Raw genomic sequence first — 24623 nt, 5'->3', positions numbered from 1 at the left:
TAAAAGATCTGACTCCATTTATGAAAATCAAAAGGCTAATAAAGAAACCCAGAAAAACTACAGTAACAATCACCTTTCAGTTCACCACTTTCTTCCCATTTTTTAATTCCAAAGAGTATTACAAATCCTATTAGTTTTCATTTGGCAACAAGGGCAGGGCAGAAATCAGTAGTGTTCAGTATATATCTCCGCCACTGGATTTATTGAAACTGCCATTTCTCTAGATCATTATGCATTTTGTTTCCAGAATACATCACAAAGCAGCAAAAAATAAGTATCTTTTAGGATATCTTCAAAAATGGTGAAGAACACTGAAAAGCAGTATGATAAACTTAGGGAAAACAACCACAAACAGGTCTGCGCCATCATTCAAAGACAGTGTGAGAGCAGGCAGAAGTGTTCTCCCCCCAGGAGAACCATGTGGAGTGCCCCATGAATGACGGTCCTCATCACTGCTTGGGCCCCATCCTCATGGGTGCTCTCCTTGGCATGATTTCACTGGAAGCTGCTATTCACTAGCACCTCCTGGCGCTATTGCGCTGCACCCCTGCCTACCTGAGCTCCAGTCTGGGCACTGCGACAGCTATGAAATGCCAGTGATATAATGCAGTGGAGGAAATGCAAGAAGCCCTGAAAGAACTACCAGTTCTATTTCTTCATGTTTTTTAGGGTTAGGATTAGAGTTATGGTAAGGATTGAGGCACTTTGCTGCTCCCCTACGTTGCACCACTGTTTTAAAAACAGAAAAACAGAACCAACCAACCAACCAAAACACCTAAAAGAAGTAGGAAACCAGGGAAAGCCTTGCAAACCTTTGCAAGTGAGATAATGCAGGACATAATGCATGGGGGACAGTCTTTGTTCAGATGCAGGGTCAGGTCAGGACCCTCACCGTGGAGCTGTGGCTGGACAGAGGGCCCAGGGCTTCACCACGGCCAGGCCACCACCTTCCACTGGCAACCACTGCCGAGGGCTTCCCAGCCTCAGCGTATAGCCAGAGGCCCAGCTGCACTGGCTGCGCCCAGTTATGGATTCCTGTGGACAAGAGTGACATGGAGCTCCTGGAGCAGCTCCAGCAGAGAGCAACAAAGGTAACTAAAGAATTGGAGCATCTCTTTTATGAGGAAAGGCTGAGAGAGCTGGGCTTGTTCAGCCTCAAGGAAATGTAACTGTGAGGCAACCTTACCAGTGTCTGTACATCTCTGAAGGGAGCGGTCCAAGAGGATGGACCAGGCTCCTCTCAGTGGTTCTGAGCAACAGGACGAGAGGTCAGAAGACATGAAGACAACGAGCAGAAAATGATGCACAGAAAGTTCCACTTGAACAAGAGGAAGAACTTCTTTGCAGTGGAGGCGACTGAGCACTCGAACAGATTGCCCAGAGAGGCTGTGGGGTCTCTCTCACTGGGGATATTCAAGGACAGTATGGACAAACCCCTGTGCCACATGCTCTGGAACGACGCTGTTTGGCAAGCTGACCCGCTGTTCGCGCCCCACCCGACCCGCTCCACGGCCGCGCCGGAGCGCCGCGGAGGCCGCGCCCCGCCCGGGCGCTCTGCCGGGCCACGTGAGCGGCGGGCGGGGCCCTGCCAGTCCTGCGGCTGCGCGCGGCGGACGGCGCGGCCATGGAGCGCGGCGGCGACACGGGCGGGTGGCGGCTCCGCGCCACCGCCGCGCAGCGCGACCGCCGCCAGCCGCCGCCGCGGGAGGACGGCGACCGCGGCGCGGGCGGGAAGAAGCGGGGCGGGCGACGGCCGCTGCTGCCGCTGCCCGAGGCGCGGGGGGCGCCGCTGGTGCTGCTGTACCTGCTGGCGCTGCGGGCGCTGGCGCAGGTGTCGCACCGGCAGCTGCTGAGCCGCTCGCCCGCCGCCGCCGGGCCCCGCGACTTCAGCGCCTCCCGCGCCAGGTACGGCGGGGCCGCCGGGCGGGAGGCGGCCGGGGTGGGTGGAGGACCCTGGCGCAGGTGTCGTGCTCCGCCGTGGCGAGAGCTCGGAGCTGATGGAGCAGTGCGTCCCCCGTAGTTTAGTTGTAGTAGTGTCGTGTAGGGCTCAGCGTCTCGGGAAGCTTCTTTGCAAATTTTTAGTTGTCGTGTTACCGCGGCGTCGGAAAGACTAAAACTATCACTGTGATTTCAGTTTTAGAGTGTTACCGTCAGGTAAAGCTGTCTTGACAAAAGTGTCCTTTTACAGACATTCAGAAAAGGGCATGTATGCGTATACAGAACCTCGCTGAAGGTAAAAATCTTTAGCTTCTCCGTTCACCCTTCTGTTTCTTTTTGAATTATATACTCAGATCCGAAGACCAGTGCAATGGCTTAATACCATAGTAGTTAAGATAAGGAGTCCTGGGTAAAGATATGCCCATTACAGGTTACCATCTAGCTGGCTTTAGCCTCTTCTGCTTACCTTGAGTTTTAAAATAACTGTGTACAAAAATTTTACAGTTGCATATAAGTTACATACTAAATGTCAGATTTATTGATGCTTAATTTTTAATTTATGTCTTACAGAGAATATCTGGACAACATTACAGCAATTGGGCCCAGAACAGTTGGAAGTCCAGAAAATGAAGTTCTTGCAGTTAACTACCTCTTAGAACAAATTAGGGAAATAGAAAGAGAAAGCACGGATGCTCACAAGATATATGTAGACATACAGAGGCCCACGGGCTCTTTCAGCATTGACTTTTTAGGAGGCTTTACTAGTTACTATGCAAATATAACCAATGTGGTAGTGAAGCTGGAACCTCGCAATGGAGCTGAGCATGCAGTGTTATCCAATTGTCACTTTGATTCTGTACCAAATACCCCGGGTAGGTCCATATGTTTGTTCCATGTTTCTGTGTGTTACGTGAGCCACAGAGCTTGGCTCATGGATTTCTCCTACCAAGTAACCACATTAGAATAATGCATGTGTCATCTAGTCAACTTGGTCTCAGTGAAATTCATTGTTTAGAGTGACAGGTTGATCCTGTTAAACTCAGAATTTCACTCTCACTTTCTGGTAGGCAGCAATTTACAGATGCTTATTTAGGTTTCGGGACAGTTGGATTATATCTACCCTTCTTCTAATTCACTGCCAATGCATATTTTTTATGTGCTGTTTTCACCCATTGTTAAGTCTTTTCATACTTCTATACTGATTTAATCCTGGTTTTCCTTTCACAGGATGCTTTGTGCCAGAGACTATGCCCACCCTGACTAATGAGTCTGTCTTGCCCTGCTTTTGCTGGTACCTCAGATTTTCAGTCTGAAATGCTTAAGATATGCCAGGTTTTTTTTACTTTCCGCATTCAAAGCTTCTGTCTCAAAAGACTGTAGTGATCAAAGGCTGGGGTACTTTGCTTTGGCAATGTGTATATCTTTTACTGCTAGTTTGACTGTCATTGTTGTGTACTCTCTTACTCTTGTTCCTCTGTATTTTTTACATCTAATCCCGTTAAATTGTTATTCTAGCAAGGGTATAAACTGCTTTATGAATTTGTGGGTTGAACAAAGCCAGGATCTGAAACACAAAATTTGTTGTAACACTCATCCACAGGTGTGTGCTTGTTGTTACAGTTGAGATACACGCACAGGTGGCATTCACCAATGTGGAATTTCTTCATTTACATCCCACGCAATATTTTATTTTTTTGGTGGTGAACCTTCTGTTCTTTAGCACGTGTGTCTTCGTTATTTAGGAAACAGTTGAGTATTAGCTAGAGAAACAAAGCTTTTGCTAGACTCCTTCTACCATTTCTCTGTCCATAAGTAGTATACAGAACTTCCCTTTCTCCTCAATCATATTTGTACAACATAAGTTTCTAAATTAAGCTTAATAAATGCATGATTATTATGCTCTGTGATTAAGGAACTGCAGAGGTGCTACTTACTGTATGTATAGTCTGTGTATGTCTACCTATAGTAGTATGATAGCATAGTACTGTGATAATTAAAAATTGTTTTCAAATTGATGTCCTATGTAAATTGCCAGTTTTTGTGGATTATAAAACAGGATTATGTTTATATCAACTATTTTATTTACAGTTATTCAGACACTAAAATATTTCACCAGCCTTGCACAGAAGTGGCAAAAACATAAGAGTGGGTTGTTTAGGATTTTACAGAAATCTGCAGAGGATCTAGAAATCAGCCTGTGTGTTGTTCTTAATAACAAAGCAGCCTAACCCTTTATAGCAGCATGGGCCTGCTCTGCCTTTTGTCTTCTTAGTATGCCACTTGCACATTACCTAAACAAGAACCTTTTGTTTTCTCCTCTCCTTTATTTCCCTTAGCTGTTTGCTTACAGCCCTTTTTTTCATTAACAAAAAGGTGGGCTTTTAACCAGTATCAGCATGATCGAAAGATCAGTGAGTAATAACATTGGAAAATCAGATAGTAAAATATAATCTGTTTGTGGCTTATATATGCAAAATGCATGAAGCAAATCTCAGTAAATCATTAATTTTAGAGGGCTTGTGTTTCTTGTGAAGGAAAAAACATAAACTGCAAAGTCCTAAAACATGTCTCTTGTTACAATTATACTACTGTTCAGTTTATGTGGCCTATTTGATTATTTTCTGATAAACTCAACAGCAGAAACATCCTTGAAATTATCATTGTAGACACAATGTGGTTTTCTTAGGTTAATGATACCTGCTGTAAAATCTGTTACAACCTCCTCTCAGTTTTGTTGTGTATGAGGTATCATGGTATGTTTTCTCTGCAAGTTTGTGTAATAGTCTATGGCAACATGGCTGTTTTTATCAAATGTAAATCTGTATGGCTCTTGAAGCCAATAGCTTGTTTTTCTTAGCCTCATGGCAAGACAGGTAAATGACTAACCTTACTGTAAACTACACATGTCTGCTGAGTTTTCAATACAGCTTTTTAAATAACTCAGTGTGGCTGAGAGCAGACTCCTGATGAACTTGGGTAGCAATTAAGGTCCCTTCCAACTCAGACTGTTCTGTGATAATCTGTGAAATTAGTGGAAACCTGTGACAATCAGGGCTTTTAACAGGTATTTGGATGGTGATCTATGGAAAGCTTTTGTCAAAACATGGCCATAATTTCTGAGAAATTGGGTAGCAAATAGTGTATTGGAAAGATTTCAGATTTATTTATTTGATATAACAAGCTAAAGCTAAAATCTAGAGTAAGGTTTGTGTTTATATTAGGAATATGTCCTTTTCACAGCAGATACTTCTTAAGTTTTGCCTGGTGACAAGCTTTGGAAAAGCTGCTCTTTTTTTTTCTTTTATGTATAAATGGAACATTTTGAGCAGCTTACAAGTGCACCGAAATATCATGCTGAGGCGTGACTACACCTTTGTTTGTATCTCAGTACATGTCAGCAACATGTATATAACCCAGGCCCAAAGGAATGTGGTTTAAATTTCTGTTTTCTCCCAAATTTTATTTATTAGAGTGGGATGGGGAGGTGCTACAGCTTGCACCAAAGTGAGGGAAGTGGGAAAATGGGAGACCTTGACTAAAAGATGGGTGCTTAATCAAGATAAAAAACCAGTGGGGCATGGGAGGTGTGAGATTGTAGTGTTGGATAAGAAACTCTAAAAGAACAGAGATTAAAGGAGTTTCTGCAAAGAAAGAAGGGTGGTGAAAAGTATCTGATCATGAAAATATTTTATTATAATGTATACTTTATGGAGGCTTTTAAATATGTGAATTCTGATATTTCCTTAGCTTTATTTTGCAGTCTTAGCTTTATGTTACTTTGAGGTTTTGTCCTTCTAATGGAATGCATTGTAACAGTGTTGAACGCTTTGGGGTGACGTGGGAATGTTTATTTTTTAAAATTTGAGAGTGCTCTCAATGAAAATTACATCCTTATTTATTCATATTGTATTTAGGGAAGTAGATCACATTGCTTTCCTAGTAACCTGGTTAGTCTGCTTTTCTTGAACAGTAGTGTTGGATCCGATATCCCGTAATTCTGTTGCTCAATTTCTGAACATAATTTTTCTCTCAGCTGTTGCTTTCAATTAGTACAGACAGAGGGTACAAGCAGTACCAGAAAATATACTAAAGCTTAACACAATTGTACTGTCATTATATTAAGTGACTGAAATAGCATAAACCATTTTTCCTCTCTTGCCTTTGTTGCAAAACTGTGTGTTTATTGTAAGTCTTATTATTTTGCTGATTATTTTAAGGTGCCAGTGATGATGCTGTTAGCTGTGCAGTGATGCTTGAAATACTTAATACACTTTCAAAATCATCAGAGTCCCTACAGCATGCTGTTATATTCTTATTTAATGGTGCAGAAGAAAATATTTTGCAGGTGAGAATGTGCCCGAATTATAAATTATATATCAAAGTGTTATACTAAAACTCTTAACAAATGAATGATATGGCTTGTGTTTAATCTCTTGAAATATCCATTAATTAACTGTCTTTTCAGAGGAAAAGATGTATTATTTCAAAGGGAAAAATGCAGTTGAATTAAGAATATCATCTATATTAGTTTAAGTAGAAGGCGCATTTTCTGCATCTGTTTGTGGTATCTGCCTTGTGCGGTCTTGAATGATGGAAAATAACATTTAGGCTTGTCTATTAAATATTTGACCTATATTTTTTATGTTTTCCCGTCAAGGCTAGTCATGGCTTCATTACACAACATGAGTGGGCCAAGTCAATCAGAGCTTTTATTAACCTGGAGGCAGCAGGTGTAGGAGGAAAAGAACTTGTTTTTCAAACAGGTATGAGCTTGCATTGTGTCCAATTTCTGCACTAGGATAATTTGATAATAAACAATGCAGACTTGAAGGAGTATTGAAAATGACTCATAATCAAAAGACAAGAGAACCTCTGTGCCTTTTTCCCAGTCTTGTGCAGCAATTAAGTTTTTCTCAGTCTTTAGATAGTTACAGGCCAAAGCACTGCTACGGAATTTGCTTCATAGATGGGAACCTTATTCTGTGGAGGGGAGAATAATAGAGGTTGTGGGTGTTTCCCTTTTATACCAAGGTAAAAAGGAGAAAAACATGTGGATAGTACGTGTATCTTAATACTCATAACTTCAAATGTTCTATTTATTTTTCACAGCAGATTTTTTAAAATCTTTGCAGGAAGATGTTGGCATTTGAACTCCATCTCATGCTGAGAAAGCAGCAGGACCTCTGTGTTTTGTAGGCTGTGGTTAGACCTGTGCCCCAGCCTAGCTGGACTGCGGACTTTCTTGTACTGCTGAAGCTGCTTAGCTGTTTACTTGCACAGAATGCTTTAGGGGGAGAGACTTTTTTCTAAACAGCAGTGTTAATGTGTAATACACATATGATGGATTGGAAGCTTGGCTGAGGGTTGTGACTTCTTCGTTAATGCTGGGTCTTTTTGTGACATGGCTTACCTGCTCTACCACTGAGCCCAGGAGGCAACAGTGGCTTGGTTTTCTTCCCCCAGGTGTAGCTAATTCTTTCTCTCAAGAGTGAGTCGTTCATCCACCACAATTGTACTTACTGTATGCTCTGTAGGGCAACAGTGTTAAATCTCCAGTGAGTTACTTTGCATTATTTGTTACCATGAGGATGCATATCCTATCTGGAGTTCAAAAAATATTTGGTGTAAATTTTCTGCTCATCTTTTGTTAGGACCTGAAAACCCTTGGTTGGTACAAGCATATGTAGTAGCTGCCAAACATCCCTTTGCCTCTGTGGTGGCACAGGAAATATTTCAGAGTGGCATTATCCCAGCAGATACAGACTTCCGGATCTACAGGGATTTTGGCAATGTTCCAGGTATGTTATCAAAAGACATGTCAATACACATTACATTTATAGCAGTGACACTGTTCTGTGGTTGACTATGTGAACATCCTAAAATTTGGTCTGTCTCTCACACTGGCAGGAAATTTCCCTGTTCCTTTTCTAAGAAAAGAGTTTTTAGATTGAGTCTGTTGTATAGTTCGCTAGGGGTGTTTTTAAATGGCTGGCGTTTTCCAGAAAGAAAGTACATGGTAGAAAGGTTTCTTGAAAATCAGGAAAATACTCCAGGAATTAACAGTACTTTATTAAATATTCTATTTTGAAACATTTCGGTACATGATGTTAATAACCTGCTTGCAGGAATCAAGTGTCTGTATCTAATTGATAAACCAAAATCATCTTCTTTAGAGATAGTTACGTAGTCATTAATGCATTTTCATTACCCTTGGGTTTTGTTTGGTTGGGGTTTTTTGTTGTTGTTGAGGGTCTTTTTGTTGTTGTGGGTTGGTTTTACTTCTTACTGGTGGTGGTGGTGTTGTTTGGGGGATTTGGTTGTTGGTTTTGGGGGGGTTTTGGTGGGTTTTGTTTGGTTTTTTCCCTAATCAAGAAGAGGACAGAAGCTTTCTGGTTTTGCTAATCTGTTTAAAGGTTGCTGTCCTTTCTGTGGAGAATAAACAATGGGAAAGAACTGTAAAATGTTCACTCAATGTGAGCACAATTCAAAAGACAATAAACTCTGTTGTCTAGGACAGGTTGTCATTGTAGTCACTTTCTAGAAACGTGATATTTTTGAATTGATTGTTAGTACAAAGAAATGGTTCTGGCGTATTCCGTACTGTTCTGAAGTACGCTTCTATTCTGAAAATAAAGTAGCAGATTTTCTTCAATGTCTTCTTTGTTCAGAATTATACCTGGCTGGCCAATGATTTCTTACTGACCTCTGGGGTTTTGTTGTTGTGTTTGTGGTTTTGGGTTTTTGGTGTTTTGTGTGTTTTGTGGTTTTGGGGGGTTTTTTGGTTGTTTGGTTTGGTTTGGTTTTTGCGGGGGGGGGGGGTGTTGTTTGTTTTGGGGGGGTTTTTTTTGTTTGGTTGGGTTTTTGGGTTTTTTTGGGTGTTGTGTTTTGTTTTGTTTTTGTTTTGTTTTGTTGTTTTTTTGTTTTTTAATAGACCAATAAGAAAAAAAATTAAGTTAACTGCTTTGTACTTCAGAATTGAGACCTAATTTGCCAAAATTGTGAGAATTCAGATTTTAGGTGGCAGCTTTTTGCATATGCAGTTGAACAGGTGAATGGGATACGCTGAATGTATAACTAATGAAGCAGAGTAACCTTTGGGTTTTGGTAAATACTTTTGTTTGTTTGAACTGCTTATCTGGACTTTGAAATCAACTGTTTTCAGATTGGCTCTCTGAAAAATGGTTTACACGTTAGAAGTACAAAGAGCGCACCTGGTGTTTTGAGAAGGTGCTCTGCAGTTTCACAGTGCTCCTTTTTATTACTTTCCAGCATGAACGTTTATTGAAGTGTTGCAAGTACACAAGCGTTGCAAGTAGATTTGCCAAGCACCTTGTACATCTTTTCTGAAGCGTAGATGATCTGGTGTTTTCATTTGTTTCTCCAGTTGCATACAGGTGTCATGGGAATTGGTACATGCAAAAGGACAGATACTTCAAAATGTTTTAAAGCTGTTCTCTTTTTTAGACACTGGAAATCCAGTTAGTTTTCATTCTGCGAAGAATGAAACTATTTTGTTTACCTCTAAGGATAATGACGGGGTTACAAAGTAGAGCAACATTTTCTGTGAAGTATAGGGGAGGCTTTCACATATTTGTTTTGGGGTTTTAGGATTGCATAAAATTTTAAAATGCCGCTTCTCTTTCTGTAGGAATAGATTTGGCTTTTATTGAAAATGGCTATATTTACCATACAGAATATGACACATCGGACAGAATTTTGACAGATTCCATTCAGAGAGCAGGTTGGTATTTTAAGAATTCAATAATTTTACCAAAGAGTAGTATTGTAGCTGCTTTTTCATTTTGCTGTAAGATTGCTGTAGTGATAAATTAATAATTTTAATTACACATTTAGTGCATGTTGATTGTGTTCTCAAGAACAAAGAATTAACTGAATACATATATTTTAAATAAAAAGGAAATATATTTGGTCAGCTTGGGAAGATAAACTTTATCAGCATCCTGTGATGTTAATTCGATTCCACAGTTGCTTTCAAATCAAAGTTATTGTTTATCCATTGATACCTGATTGTTCAGCATTCTGTTTTCCTTTTATTTCACTAAGTCCTGTTATTAGTTAATGTTTCTCATCAGAAGCTTTTGAGTAGATTGGTGGCATAGAGATGGATTGCCAGCAGAGGTTTTTGTATTAGAATGGACTACAGTCAAACTTAAGTGGTAATACACAGGCTGAGTAAACAGGACTTATTTTTTACAACAGGTTCTGCTCATAGCAGGCTATTTGACAGACTGCAGTAAATAAAATTTTGAAGACCTTTAATTTCCCAGGAAAAGCCAGCATAATCCCAAATGCCTCCAGGATTTTGACTATTCACTCTTAAAGTTTATATAGAAGGCAGGTTAGATGACCAGCATGAATAAAGGTTTTAAAGGCTTCCTTGCACCAATTTAGCTGCAGGATAGAAGGTAACTTTTGAATTCCTATTGGAAAGATGATGTTAGTAGTCATGGTGGTTTTATGTAGAACTTGTCCCACTAAATTTATCACAGATATTTTTTTAAAACAAAAAAGACAGACTTTACAGCCAGTAAGCACTTCTAATTGTCTAGTAAAAGCAAAGTGAAAGTTGGGAATGATTGTTCTCATTTGGTTACCTGTTTTTTGTGTGAAAGGAAAAGGTGATTGGTGCCACAAAGGAAAGTAGTAGCCTTGTCTTTACAGTCATGTAGGGAAAGAAAGGCAGGTAATCAATAATCATGGGAACCTGGAGGGGTCACTTAGTGGTGAGGAGAAGAGGAGGAAGATCAGGAAGTTGTAAACACTTCTATAGGTTAGCCTTCAAGTCCAGTGCTAAGTATCAGAAGTGAAGAAGAGTTTATTGGCAGAAAGCTTGACTGTTTCCTTCACTCCTCTGGTGTCTTAAGTCCTGAAGATTTCCCAAGTATTTTGACAGCTGGATAGAATAACTAATGAAATGCTGTTCTGTGTATACTGTCAAATACCAGTTTGAGAATAATAATTTGTGTATTCATGTCTTTGTTGAGGATATTTCTGTACAATTTTTCAGAATGGTTATATTAAAAATGCTGTGTGGTAATTTATCAACCTAAATATAATTGTATTGTGTATCTGCTCTTTTAATAGGTGACAATATTCTAGCTGTCCTAAAATATTTAGCTACATCAGAAAAGTTGGCTAAATCTTTTGAGTATCGACATGGAAATGTTGTGTTCTTTGATGTACTTGGTTTATTTGTCCTGGCTTATCCTGCTCGTGTTGGCACAATTATGAACTATATTACAGCAGCAATTGCTTTTTTTTATTTAAGCAAAAAAGTATTACAGCCAAAACCCAGAGGTAAGTGTAGGTGAGTTTTATGGTGGGGTTTTTTTTGTTTGTTTGGGTGTGTGGGTGGGTTTTTTTGTTTGTTTGTTTTTTTAATTGCATGAGTTTTTAACAAATAGCAATTATTACTAGATGCAAAAGTGTAGGTCAAAAAGTGTTCAGGCCATCACATCATCTGGTTAGTCAAACTTCAGAAATAGATTTTCGGTGTGCAGCGTGCCATAGGAGTTGCTTTGTGCTTAAATCTTGCACCTGAATATTTATGATGCTGAAGGAATAAGATAGCCTAGATGTCTAGCATTTATGAATCATGATTTTTGTCTCCTATCATTTCATGAAGATTAAAATTGAATCTTTTAAAGATCTGGAAATTGAAAAAATTGCCTGGTATCCATATTATTTTTTTATTTTGTTAATTCAATGATGGCAGAACTGTGTTTCTTCAACACCTGTCTATAGACAGGACCAAGTAAGAAAAGAAATGTGGAAAATGACAGCAAAGCTTAATAGAGAGTATAAACCAACTTAAATCTAGTTAAACCTTCTTTGTATGTGTAGAAACACGCTTGTTTAAAAAGTTTAAGAAAACACACCCATCTCCTCTTCAAAATCCAGAAAACGTTTTTGGAGTAAGAAATGTTACAAGAAAAACAATTCCATTTTTTGGTTGTTGTTGGGGTTTTTTGAGGAAACAGGGAGAGAAGATTGGGGTTCTTTTTGGTGATTTGTCTGTTTTGGTTTTGTATTTTTTAGGGGGGGAGATTTTCTTGTTGTTTTTTGTTGGGTTTCTTGTTGGGTTCTTTTATATACTTAAAAGAGGAACCATGGCTCCACTGGTCTCCTAGTAAAATTTTTGCTATCAAGAAAGCTGTAATCTGCAAAATACACCAGTATTCTGGGAATAAACCTTGCAGCAGGAATGTGTGCAAATACACATGCAAAGATGTGCTAAGTGACGCAAACTATGCTGTTAAAATATCTTCATAGGGGACTCCTTTATTTTGGTCATTAAGGTAGTTACACCATGGGGTAATTAAAATTATGGTGAATGTCTGCAGTAGAATACCCAAGTGTTGAATGAAACATCTTTTTTCTTCTTCATAGCTGTTCATAACCTGAAGAAGTTAATGACTGCATTCAGCTTAACCCTGATGAGCTGGGTATGCACATTGGTAGCAGTCCTTATGGTGGCAATGTTTGTCTCCTTCATTGGACGGGCTCTTTCTTGGTACACCCATTTCTATGTTTCTGTGTCTCTCTATGGCACTGCCGCTGCAGCTAAGCTCATTCTTGTGCACGTGTTAGCCAAGAAGTTCTTCTACAAGGTAGGCAAGACTTTGTTGTTATTGTTAAAAGGCAATGAGGTGTTTAATTTGTGGAAGACCTGCCTTCTGAGCAGGTTAAAAAAGAAAAGCAAAAAGTTTTCAGTATTTATAACATTGCTGTAAAAAAATTGATTCATCTAAACATAGTAATTGTTCTGCTATATCAGAGAGATAACAGCTATGTGATTTTGGGCAGCTTTGACCTTTAGGACATGTTTCAGAATAAAGGCAGGAGCCTTTGTGATTTAGGTCACAACAACCCCAGGCAGCTCCACAGGCTGGGGCAGAGTGGCTGCAAAGCTGCCCACAGGAAAAGGACCTGGGGGTGCTGTGACAGTGACTGAACATGAGCCAGGGTGTGCCCAGGTGGCCAAGAAGGCCAATGGCATCCTGGCCTGTACCAGCAACAGTGTGGCCAGCAGGACCAGGGCAGGGATTGTCCACTGAACTCGGCACTGGTGAGGCCACACCTCAAATCCTGTGTTCTGTTCTGGACCCCTCAGTACAGGAAGGAGATTTTGGTGCTGGAGCATGTCTAGGGGTTGGGTCTCTTCTCCAGGCAACCAGCAACAGGACAAGAGGAAATGTCAAGTTACGACAGGGAAGGTTCAGATTAGATATTAAGAGACATTTCTTTATGGAAAGGATTATCAAGCTCTGAAACAGACTGCATAGGGAAAGGGTTGGGTCACCAGAGGTATTTAAAAGATGTCTAGATGTGGCATTTAGGGACATGGTTTACCAGTGGCCTTGTCAGTGCAAGACTTAGATCCAAATGAAATCAAAGGTATTTTCCAACCTAAACAATTCTGTGATTATTCTGATTTATAGTTGTTTTGACCACAGCTGGAGATGGAACAGAGTTCTTGGTAGTCTGTGTTTTTCTCTGCAGTAGGTAGAAGTCATTTAGGCCCCTGCAAGGCTCAGTAAGGATTTGGTGTGTGTTAACTTTTCCAGCGACAATCATTTGTCATGATTACTGTCTGTCTACCTGTTTTGCTTGGAATTATTTTTTATGGACTAACCAATGTGATTTAACATGTGTAATAATTTCATACTTATGGATTATATATGGTAACAGTCCCATATGATTTTGTGTTAAATACGAATAGTCTTGAGGTATCTGAGGGATGACATTCTTCCAGGGCAGAAGTTGAGTACTCACGCCTACTAGTTTGAGGTTTTAGGTGCGGTAATATTTAGTTGTTCAGCTTGCTATTAGTTACCATCTCAGCCAGTTGGGTGAGTTTTGGACAAGTGAATTTAGAAAGCCTTAGTTGTTTGTCATCCAAATGTTAGAAAAAGTTTTAAGAGCTTCATGTCATTTATTGTATGAGAAGTTCTGAGTGGAGAAGGGAGTGTTAACTGGTACATGTATGTTACCAAATACATGTATTTGGTGTTTTTCCTTTGTGGAAAGTATGAGCTTTTCATAAAATAGATGCAGTGTTACCATTTTCCAGTCTTCTGGATGAGCCGGCTGATACTTTCATTAGCTGTTAAGACATTTCAGGCTCTGGATCTATTTCATGCCTACTGATTGCCTAATCATCAGGTTAGCCATCTGAAAATCAGAAGTGTGGCATGTTGTAGCTTGTACAGACTGTACAGTTAATGTTGCTTCTGTAACTTGAATTTTACTTAAACGTTGCATAAAAGTTTTGGAAGCCAATCTCTTTCTTGGCTATCAGAGGCAGTGCCTTTGATGGCTCAACAGCTTGTGAGTTGATAAGCTTTATGTTGTGAAATAGGTTTGGCAACTTGTATGTTTTTTCACTCCCCTCTTTTTTTTTTTTCCTTCTCACTGCAAAACTGAAGTAGGTGCTTTCTGATAACCGTTGTTTATGCAAGCAGTCCCTCCTGCTACTAGCAGGATTTGCAGTTAGGAATTGTGCACTGCGAACACTGTGGCATTGCCCACATAACTTTAAAAAACCCAGAACCAAAGCAAATCAAATTTTTGATGGTTAAATTTCTCCTTTTCCCCCTCCCCCTGAAACATAGCTGGTGTTGTCTCATGTATGATGTCTTTAATTCAAAACAAATAACGTATTTTAATAAACAGATTTCTGAAGTGACAGCTTGTGGCATGATCTAAGAAGGTACAAGTCTGTTAACAGCTGTTCAAAAATAAGTTTACATTCTCAGGAGGTCCAGATAATTTTTCCCCCCATAAGTATTACATAATTTTTTAATGTGCTGTGTTATATTTTTTTTTAAAAAAGCCCTCTTTGTCTGAAATACTAGCCTCGTGTATTCTTCCATATTGTCATTTGTACATTCCCTCCTGCTTCTTCCCCAGCCTTTCTAATTGCTTTTTCAAGTTATGTCAGCAGATTTAGAAAACTAATTAAAAAATATACTGTCATGGAAAATTCTGTACAGTAAGAGAACGGTGAGATGATGTTTTTCAAAATTGTTTTGCCCGAGGAAAATAATTAATATGCAAGGAATATGGATTTTTGTGTGTTCTCATGAGATGGGATCTATGGAATGTGCACAGCAATGAAATGTATTTATTTCTTTATGTTACAGGATGTGAATGATCAGGACCTAGGACTTGTTTTTTTTGATGCCTCACTGATGATTTGGTCAGTAGCATTGGCTGTGATGACTCAGATGGGCCTTTGTTCAGCATTCATTTGTACATTATGGGTAACGTTTCCTTTACTCACTAAACTGATGATCCACAAGGAATTCAGCCAAAAAGGTATGGGTTTTGAGGAGCAGAAATTTTGTTTCAAAACTTGTACCCCTACTATTATTTAATCAAAAGAAATTGCAAACATTGACTTTGAGTAAATTAATAACTAAGTCACATTTTTGGGATTAAAAAGTATTCTTGAACTAAAGACAGTTTGAAAGTGTGAGAAGCTTTAAAAAAATACACTTCCATGTTGTTGGAAGACTGGGAAGACTGAGAGAGAGAGATAGTGCTGAAGGCACTCTTGCCCCCCATACATTGTAGCTGTGTTAATTAGCGGAGAGTGGGAGCAGCCTTGCCCTCACAGCTATGGGTGTGATAAAAGAGTGAATTAGCTATGAGAGGAGTCAGCTGGAGTCTGCAGGCTGTGCTGTGAGGAGGAAGGGACAGGAGGTTGTGTGCAGAACATAAACGTAAGATGCTGTATGAGGGACAGACAGGGTTAGGTGACCATGCTAGGAACAGGAAGGAGTGAGCTGGAAATGAAGAAGGAAGGTAGAAGAAGGAGAGAAACAGCCAGAGCTGTGTGGAGAAACTCATGGGACTGCAACATAGAAAAGGTGTGGAAGACTTTTAGATAACAAGGTACTGATACTTGGAATGCCCTGAAATTTTTAAAAGAGCACTCTTGAGTGCCATGGCCATCTTAATGACGACACCATGTCTCAGGCTAAAAGAACAGTATGTGAGTATATTAATAAGTGATCAGAATTTTGATGAACTGTAAAGGTTCATAAAAATATTGTAATATTTAAAGAATGCTTGGGACAGAAAACCTGTTTGAATTTTTTTTTTTTTTTTGTAATACAAGATTAATTTTGTCGTGGTTATGAAAATTATACTGGTATTGGCTGTGCAAAACGAGATCTTCTTTCCTTATCCATGTCAGGGATGAGGACCAGTATTATGCAATGGGCCTTGCAGCAGCAGATCCTTGTGGATATATCACTAAAGTTGTGTGTTTGTGTCTTTTTAAGGTTTTTTGCCTTTTGTTTTTTCCTGTTCTGCATAGGTGCCACAATAAAGTTTATTGTGATGTACATGCTGGGGATGTTTGTTCCCTATTTGTATATGCTGTATCTTAGTTGGACTGTGTTTGAAATGTTTACACCTGTCATGGGACGAAGTGGTTCAGAAATTCCACCAGATATGGTGTTGGCAGGATTTATTGTGATCTTCACTATGATCCTGTCTTCCTATTTTGTAAGTAGAATTTATAAATGTTGGTTATAATCCTTAAACTTTCTCTGTCATTTAGAAAGATGGGTTTTTAATTAATACTAGAAGTTAGTGATAATTTGACAATATCTTAAATGTTACAAGAAAGTTCTCGAACATGTGTCAAAGATTCCACATTTTGTTTTAGTCAAAGAAAGGTCATTGAAGCAGATCTTATATTGCTCTATGATGATGTAGTAAAGACTGACATAAAATACAAAATGCAATGCTGAATTTTGAGCAGAGTAACTTTTCAGGTGTAATATATGACTGAACAATACATGTACAAACTTTTAAAAGAATACTCAGATTTGTGGGCTTTTCCTGCTGTCATAGAATCTGGAAAGATTCTGGTGGTGTTTGTGTTTTGTGGGGGGTTTTTTTGTTTGTTTGTTTTGGTTTTGTTTTGGGGTGATTTTTTGGGTTTTGTAATTGTTGTTGGCAGATGTTTTAAAAACACAAAAGTTTTGAAAGCTCGAGAAAGTACTCACTTTACTCCTTTCTTATAAAATAAATAACCTTAAAAATCCTATGTTTTAAATACTGAGATTCAAAATAAGTGTCTTCTATGAGGTAGTACTTGCAATTGTCTTTTTTGTACCTTCAGTTCAATAATTAAATTTTAGAATAATACAAATAGTGTCTTATATTTAAATGTTGCAGTTTTATAACTGGACTGTTTTTTTATTCTCTAGATTAACTTCATTTACCTTGTCAAAAGTACAAAAACGACACTAGTAGCTTTAACTACTGTGTTTGTAGTCACTCTGATTCTCGTTTGTAGTGGAATCTTCTTTCCTTACAGTTCTGATGCAGCTAATCCAAAGCCTAAGCGAGTCTTTCTCCAGGTAAGAAAAGCTTAGCATGTTGTATTGCCTCTTTTGGTTGCAAGAGTGTTAGGTTTTTTCAAGGCTTAATATTCTCTTTCTTTCGTAGTTTAAAAGTGCTAATAATTATTCCTGGATTTGAAACAGCTGCTAATGTTTCCCTTGTTCACTCTTAAGTGTTCAGCTCATCTGTGTCAAAAGAGCATGGTGTTTGGGGGGATTTTAACTGGGCAAATTGGGTAAGCAGTGGTAATTGAAAAAGTGAATGTGGTTTGAGGTGGGCTAAAACCATCATCTTCTGATTGTGTTTTTACGGTATATTTCTTATCTGAGCAATTCTTGCATTCATTCTCAGATATGTCTTCAGTGCTGAAAGGTCTGCTGAAAGTGCAGTAGACCTTAAGGATTCACATGAAAGTTATTTCAGAATCACCTGTGATTCTTAGAAACTCCAGAAGGCTCCATTATCTTTCTGTGGTTTTTTTCGGTTTTTTGTTTTATTTTGTTTTTTCTTCTAGCACACAAGCAGAAGATTTCATGATCTAGATGGAAATGTGGTTAAAAGTGACTCTGGTATATGGATTAATGGGTTTGATTATAATGGAATATCTCACATAACTCCCCATGTACCTGAAATCAATGACACCATTAGAACTCCATGTGAGGAGCAGGCTCCCTTCTGTGGCCTTCCTTGGATTCTGCCAGTGCATTTCATGTTCCGGTTCGTGTGAACTCTGCTTCACTTCAGCACTTTACTGCAAAGTACAGGGGTTGTTTATGCAATTTCACTTAGATAAAGTAAGAAAAACTAAGGATAATCCTGGTCTAAAAGTAAATAATCCTTCCTCTTCAGAAGACAAGTGTCTGCGTAGATGCTGTGTCTTCTGCCATAGTCTCTGCAAGAGATTTATGGATCTGTTGCAGGAGCTGTAGAAGTTGGTGTGTGGAAAATAGATGTAAGCACCAGTGGAGAAAGAGGTGAATGGGGGCGGGGGGTGGTCTCCTAAAGTGCGGTTCTGAGTAGAGGGATATATGTCTCCTCCCTTCTTCCCTTCCTCCACTGCAGCTGACAGCAGAGGATGTCTAGGGTAGCTGGTTTCCACAGAAGGAAGCCAGCTGCTGTGGCTGTTTCTCACACCTGAGAAATCTTGAGAGCAAAAGTTTAGCTATTTGAGGGTGAAAGTATTCTCATTCATTTGTTTTGTGATTTAAGGCAGATGAAGGTAATGAATGGATACACTGCTAACTATTTTTCTTTTAATATGTTCTTTAAATATTTGTCTGGCCACAAGCTGGTTTTACCTGCCTTCTGCTAGAACCAACACCTTTTGAGTATTTCATATAGTAGCAGCACAGTCAGCTGTACTACAGAGAAACATCTTGTCTTCTGATGTTTAGTACCTCAGGGTGTTGCATTGAGAATAACTTGAAACATTTTTCTCCACAGGAAAAACTGGTACCTTCCTGCTCCAGAAATTTTGCCAAGAAGCCCCATTCACTTTAAACTTCTGTCCAAGAAGCTGATGCCCTGGAACTCTGTGAGGTTAAACTTTGAAGTATCTGGTGAGTGACTGAAGCTTCTGATTTATGACTTGTGTTTATTTTATGCCCATAATAAATCTGGCTTTGACTTCAGTACTGCAGGTTCTAGAGTAATTCCCAAGATAGTGAGCTTTCTGAGATTAGCACGCTAGAAACTGAATGGTGTCTTGTAGTTCTTATATCTGGGATTGATAACCTCAGCTGTCTTGATAAGTCTTGATTGTTTCACAGGAGGTCTTTTCTTAACTGGATCTTGTAGCATTTTTTATGTTAGTATGTATAAGACTATATTATATTTATTATAAATTGTTCTGTATTCCTCTGTTACATCATCATCTCACTTATCCCAGTTCTTGGAAAAAAATTGAACCATAAGACATTTCTCTCATGCTTTGGAAGACATAAATAGTAGTTCAAGGATGATGTGCTGTTCTGTGGGAAAACAGGTGGCTATTCTGCCTCTGCCCTTTGATACGTGCGGACACACGTCTCTGTCCCCACAGGCCCAAGCCACATGTCCCTGTACGTGCGGCCGCGTGCCGGGTCGGCGCTGTCCCGCTGGTCCCTCGGGGATGGAATGCCGGTTGCCAGCTTGGGGGGAGACTACTTCGTGTTCTACTCCCGCGGGCTGCATGCGGCTCCCTGGCACTTCTGGGTGGAACTGACGGTGAGTGTGCCAGCTTTGGAAACCTGGTTGGTGATGCCTTGGTCCACCACCTTCCCACCATGGCTGCATTTCCTTGACAAACAGCCAAGAAAAAAATATTTTTCATACCTGCATGGTCTTTGATCATAAATTTTGATTTCTCCAATCTTAATCTCACAGTTCTTAAAGTTTTATCTTTACTCCTGTTATTTCAGGGTTGATTTTTATTATTATGAGTAGTTCCCTTTCTCTTCTCTTGTTTGCTTGGTTTTGGTAATTTACAGAGTCCTTGGTGGAAAATTTACCTGTCTTGTAGCTGAAGAGAGTTGTAAAAGCTTTGTTTTCTAAATTGTCTTTTGCATTATTTTCAGCTGGAAGCAAGGCTTCCAGCCTTGCTTTTTTTCAGTGGGATTTATTAGCTGCCTCCCCACTCTTCTAACTTGGAAAGGAGTAATTTTTTGCAGGCCTGTATGTTTTTATTTTAGGTTCAGCAGTGTCTTATCCTTTGAGTAAATATTAGAAGTATCTTTGAAAATTCAGAAAGCCCTTTTTTTCCTTCCTGCACCAGACAGTCTAAACACAAATAATCCTTAGAGGGTACTCAATAAGGCAGACTGGAGTGTCAAGTAATACAAGTCTTGCAAGAATGATAGAGGCAAACCTAGGCAGAAGGGGCTGTATATCCACAGGATTTGCTCTAGAAGGATCAGTGTAAGTACTGTGTTGGAGTCCATATCTTGATTTGTCAGCAAAACAGACAGATATAAACATGGAAGTTGGAGCAATGGAAGTTGTGTAATACATCAGAGGCACAATGATCTAACATCTGGTTGCCATTTCATTTCAGATTGAACTAGTCATGTAATCAGACCAATATATTATAGATAGGAAGTGTTTTAACATAGAGGACAAAGAGTTGCAGGATGGATTTTGTTGCATAGATACTGTCTGTAGAAAAGTGCATCTGAATTGATCTCGTATTGAAAAGTCATGAACAATCATAAAGACTGTGTTGTCCTTTTCTCACTTTCAGGCCCCAGAAAAGCATTCTGATGGAATAGTCTCCCTTGCCATAGCAGCACATTACTTTTTTGGGGAAGATCAAAAGTCACCTCAACTCTATGCCTTACTGGAGAGGTTTCCAAACTGGACATTTTCTTCTGGCTGGTCCTGTACTTACGACCTTTTTGTCTTTTAATTTTGACAGCAATGCTGCAGGGCTAATAGGTTTATTTCTGATGCAGAATTTCCTTGTGGCAAGAGCTTTCTACAAGGTGCCAGAGACTTCAGCAAGATTTTAAAATTCTTCAGCAAATGGTGTTTCTTTGGCAGTTTGACTATTTCAAGTCTACTGCTATCTTGGGGATATAATGATACTTTTCTGAATGCAGTTCACCTTGGCTCTTCCATTTAATGAGTTTCTTAAAATGAAAACTACACTTGACGAGGTAATTTTGTCATAATAAATGGTGGCAATTGTAGTGGAAGGGCTTAATGGAATTGTTTTGATGTAAAATTGTAGTGATACATGGAATATTACCTGCCAAGCCTATCCGTCCTATTCAAGTCTGATCTCCAGCTAGAAGGTTCCTGTGGGAGCAGGGCAGAGATGGCAAAGTCCTGAGCGTTACTTTTGTCACTAGATGAAGTCACTGAAAGCTGTGGTACTCATGTCTGTTGGCAAATGCACAATGGCAATGCAACAATGCATAGAAATCAATATTATGATGGAATGTGGTAATTGTTTATCCAAACTGTATGTTTCTGTTAAAAGACTTAGTTCTACCCCTTTTCCCGTCTCTTCGGTGCACAGCATGAGTGGCTAAGTTCAACTTAACTACCATCTTGTGGTTTTGTTCCTATTGGGATCTTTAACATTCAGCACATGGGCATGTGACTTGCTCTCACATGTAAGAGTGCTAAGTCCGCACTCCTTTAATGAATGTCTCATAATTAATCTACTCTAAATTTTCAGTTACCTTCCAATTTATTAGAATTGGCTAATTTTGGTATCTCCTCTGGAGAAACTTTTGGTAGTCTGTCAGTATTGCACTTGCTAATACATCTTACTGTTTCTTAAAATAAGGTTTCCTTTCCATATGGAAAAGTACCTAAAAGAGTACTCTTGAAAAGATGTCTAATATTCTGGATTGCTCTTATTTTATTTTCATAAGATGGATTTTATAAATGGCTGTGTTTCAGAGTATCTTCCAATTTTAATTGACAAGCTTTGAAATCAGAAGCTAGTGACCTCTTTTTTTATACTTACCAGGTTTGGGGGGTTTTTTAGTGCAGTGGTTAATAGTTAAGGGTAATTTTTGAAATGCAAAGAACTTGGCATACCTGAAGGAACTTCATGTTTTTTTCCAAATTATATATAAACATTTGGCTATATCAATACCACGCTACAAATTTTAGTGTTTTTAGTCTCATGAGTATTGCATAATGTCATGCAGAGCAGATTTTGTGCAGGCATCATCATTTTGAGTAGAAACATGCTAGTACTGTTAAGTTTGCAGAGCACATGGAAGAAAATTGTGTGACAGTTAATTTGTGTGATGGATAATAACTCTCCAGTCAGGAATTTTTCCTTTGCGTTGTTCTGTAGTTGTGTGTAATAGTGGAAAGAACCAGCGTCATTGCTTACAAGGGATGTTAACAAAGATTGTCAACTCACTCATGGACTAGGGTAAGGTTTAATTACTGTAATCATAATGAACTGGCCATCAGTATTTAAAACCTATGCGTTTATACATTAATGTGCATTAATCATCACTCACTTGATTGTATCTGATTTGAAAGTACAATCCCTGTATTATTTAGTGATTTGAAAATCAGAGTTATGAACTAAAACTCCTGTGTCTTGAATCTCAACAAATGTGTTGTACTGTACTCTAGCTGATGCACAGCTAGTTAACTAAAGCTGCACTGATATTTTCCATCTTCCTTAGTTTTGATTTTTGTGTTTTGCCTCTGATTTAAAGCTTTGAAAGTGCTGTGTGAAGAATTCATACTGGGAGCCAAAAATATAAAAAAGCCTGTTGGCAATTTCTGAAACTTTAAGTGAAGCAATAACTTCTGCTATCTCAGGATTTAATCCTTGTTAAATAATTTAATTATGAAGCATGTCTAGTTTGCAAATTTCTGTCTTTGTAAATAAAAGCAAAACTTGATTGGTGACACTTGATTTTTAGCATGATTAAAGGCTATGTATTTGAGTTGTTTTCATTCATTGCAGTAGTGTTTTACTTGAGCTTGGGGTAGAAATACTGCTAAGAGTGTTGGAGTTAGAGTTGTGTGGAAGATAAGCTTGGCCAAAGAATGCAAAAATCATCTGAGTTGAGAAAAGTTAAGATGAGAGTTCTGGCTGGTTTCCTGGAGAGGAATGTGGTTTTTGAAATAAGATGTGATAGGGAGTAGTCACTGGTAGTGACTCTAATACCACTAAGTATTCTTTGCAAAATTGATGGTTAAGACAAGATTTATTGTTGAATGGATGGAAAAATGTGCTGTTTGTGTCCATATGCTTCCCTATTCAAGTACAAGCAGATGTGTCTTCAGCCACTGTGGGTTACTATTTCTCCTAAAAAAGCATTGTGTGACTTAACTTTTTGAAGTGTATAAAATGTGAACAGCTGGTAACTTTTATGATATTCTTAGTGGAGGCAGTAAACAGTTGTTTAGAATTACCTTATGCTTATCTGAAACAATTTAGATCCACAGCAATTTCTAAATTGCTTTCTTCTGTTTTTCCCTCATTTTGCTGTTTTTGCGAATCTACTGCATTTTCTATTAAAATACATATATCTGAAGCTGAGTACTAAGCACTTTATCAGTTTAAGCAAAGGAGGCCTCTACATGTTGTGGTTATACAATTTAGTGCATCCTTATACTGTGTTTCACCATACCTTCAAGATTGCCTGTCAAGTAGAAGTATGCATTTGAATAAAGAAAGTGTTCAGATAGGTGCAGTGAACAGGAAAATTTCAGCTATCATACACAAGCTGACAGACTGTTGAGCTGAATGGGGCTGTTCTGTGCTAGTAAGACCTGTCTTGAATGTCTTATCAGTGTGGGTTGGATTGCAGTCCTCCTGGAAAAACACTAATCCAATAGACAAGATCTAACAAGTCTATACAGAGCTAGTTGTAGCAGGTGGAACACAGCTGAAGAACAGTTTGTCTGCATGGCAAAGCTGTTCCATACTTTTCTCTCTCGAGGGCTAAATGTAATCTGACTAGATGATTATCTGGAAGGGGCCTGCAGGATGACCCATTTTAGAACTTGGTATGTTGTCTTGGTGGAGAATAGTAGGAAGACATGCATGATCAGTAAACCTGTGTTCCATGGTTAATGTCAATTTATGTAACTCTGGCTTCCATTTTGAAGACCAAACGTGCATTCTTAACCTTCATGAAATTCCCTTTCAGTCCTGGGGGATAAATTGATCTTAGAAATTAGCCAGGCTCCCCTGTTCACTGTGGAAGAGGTTCTGTTGGGCCACAACTCTTCAGGGTTCTGTCAAAGCTGTGGGTGCAGCTTGAGAACTATGAAGTATTTAAAGCAGTCTCAAGCAGGAAGTACAAGCCAGTTTAGGGAGATCTAGACATTGCTGTCTGTATTTCAAGCAGGATGTCAATTATCAGTGGTCCTTAGCAAACTTTTTTAAAAAAAATTCCATTTCAGAAAGGTGAAAGAATCAGTCTTAAAAACTAGCAGTAATTCATCTGAGAAAGTTCTTTCAGTCTGTTCTGAGAAGGGAACAAATAGAAACTTCAAAGCTGTACAGGTGAATTTAAGTGACCATCTTAGAAAGCTGCCCATGCAGAATTTATTTGGAGATTTTTTTTTTTCAGGGGAGGGGGGGTGGTTTGTTCTGTTTGGGTGGTTTGGTTTTGAGGTTTTTGTTTTGTATTGTTTGAGGGGTTTTTGGTTTTATTCTTTTGTATTTGCTGGGATTTTTTTGGGGTCTGGAGTTTTTTGGATAGGAAACAATAACTTGAAAAAAGTAAGGAAAGAGTATCTAGGAGCCTTGTGTCTGCTGTGTAGTAGCTTCAGGCTCCAGCTGTGGACTCTTAAAGACTCCTCTCAGTGCTCTCAGAAGAAGTAAGCCCAAG

General features: G+C 39.0%; 1 protein-coding gene across 1 annotated transcript; it reads left to right on the top strand.

The window, feature by feature from the left end:
• Positions 1-1624: 1624 nt before the first annotated feature.
• ERMP1 (endoplasmic reticulum metallopeptidase 1) lies at positions 1625-23206 on the top strand. Its single transcript, XM_040090975.2, has 15 exons — positions 1625-1905; positions 2509-2810; positions 6156-6283; positions 6596-6701; positions 7590-7736; positions 9587-9679; positions 11044-11256; positions 12349-12569; positions 15105-15279; positions 16286-16476; positions 17187-17339; positions 17837-18039; positions 18766-18881; positions 19364-19527; positions 20540-23206. Exons 1-15 carry the CDS (start codon positions 1625-1627, stop codon positions 20702-20704), a joined length of 2658 nt encoding a protein of 885 aa, XP_039946909.1. The 3' UTR covers positions 20705-23206.
• Positions 23207-24623: the final 1417 nt, after the last annotated feature.

This window comes from Hirundo rustica, chromosome Z (genome assembly GCF_015227805.2).
Source record: "Hirundo rustica isolate bHirRus1 chromosome Z, bHirRus1.pri.v3, whole genome shotgun sequence".
NCBI classification, from domain to species: Eukaryota; Metazoa; Chordata; class Aves; order Passeriformes; family Hirundinidae; genus Hirundo; species Hirundo rustica.
The sequence above is the reverse complement of the archived record's forward strand: the minus strand, read 5'-3'. Positions and strand labels throughout refer to the sequence as shown.

Excerpts from the sequence above, each read along its gene's own strand:
- ERMP1 (XM_040090975.2), top strand. The coding sequence starts at position 1,625 with ATGGAGCGCGGCGGCGACACGGGCGGGTGGCGGCTCCGCGCCACCGCC. Across the intron at positions 6,284-6,595 it reads CAGAAGAAAATATTTTGCAG|GCTAGTCATGGCTTCATTAC; the intron begins GTGAGAATGTGC and ends TTTCCCGTCAAG. Across the intron at positions 6,702-7,589 it reads AGAACTTGTTTTTCAAACAG|GACCTGAAAACCCTTGGTTG; the intron begins GTATGAGCTTGC and ends ATCTTTTGTTAG.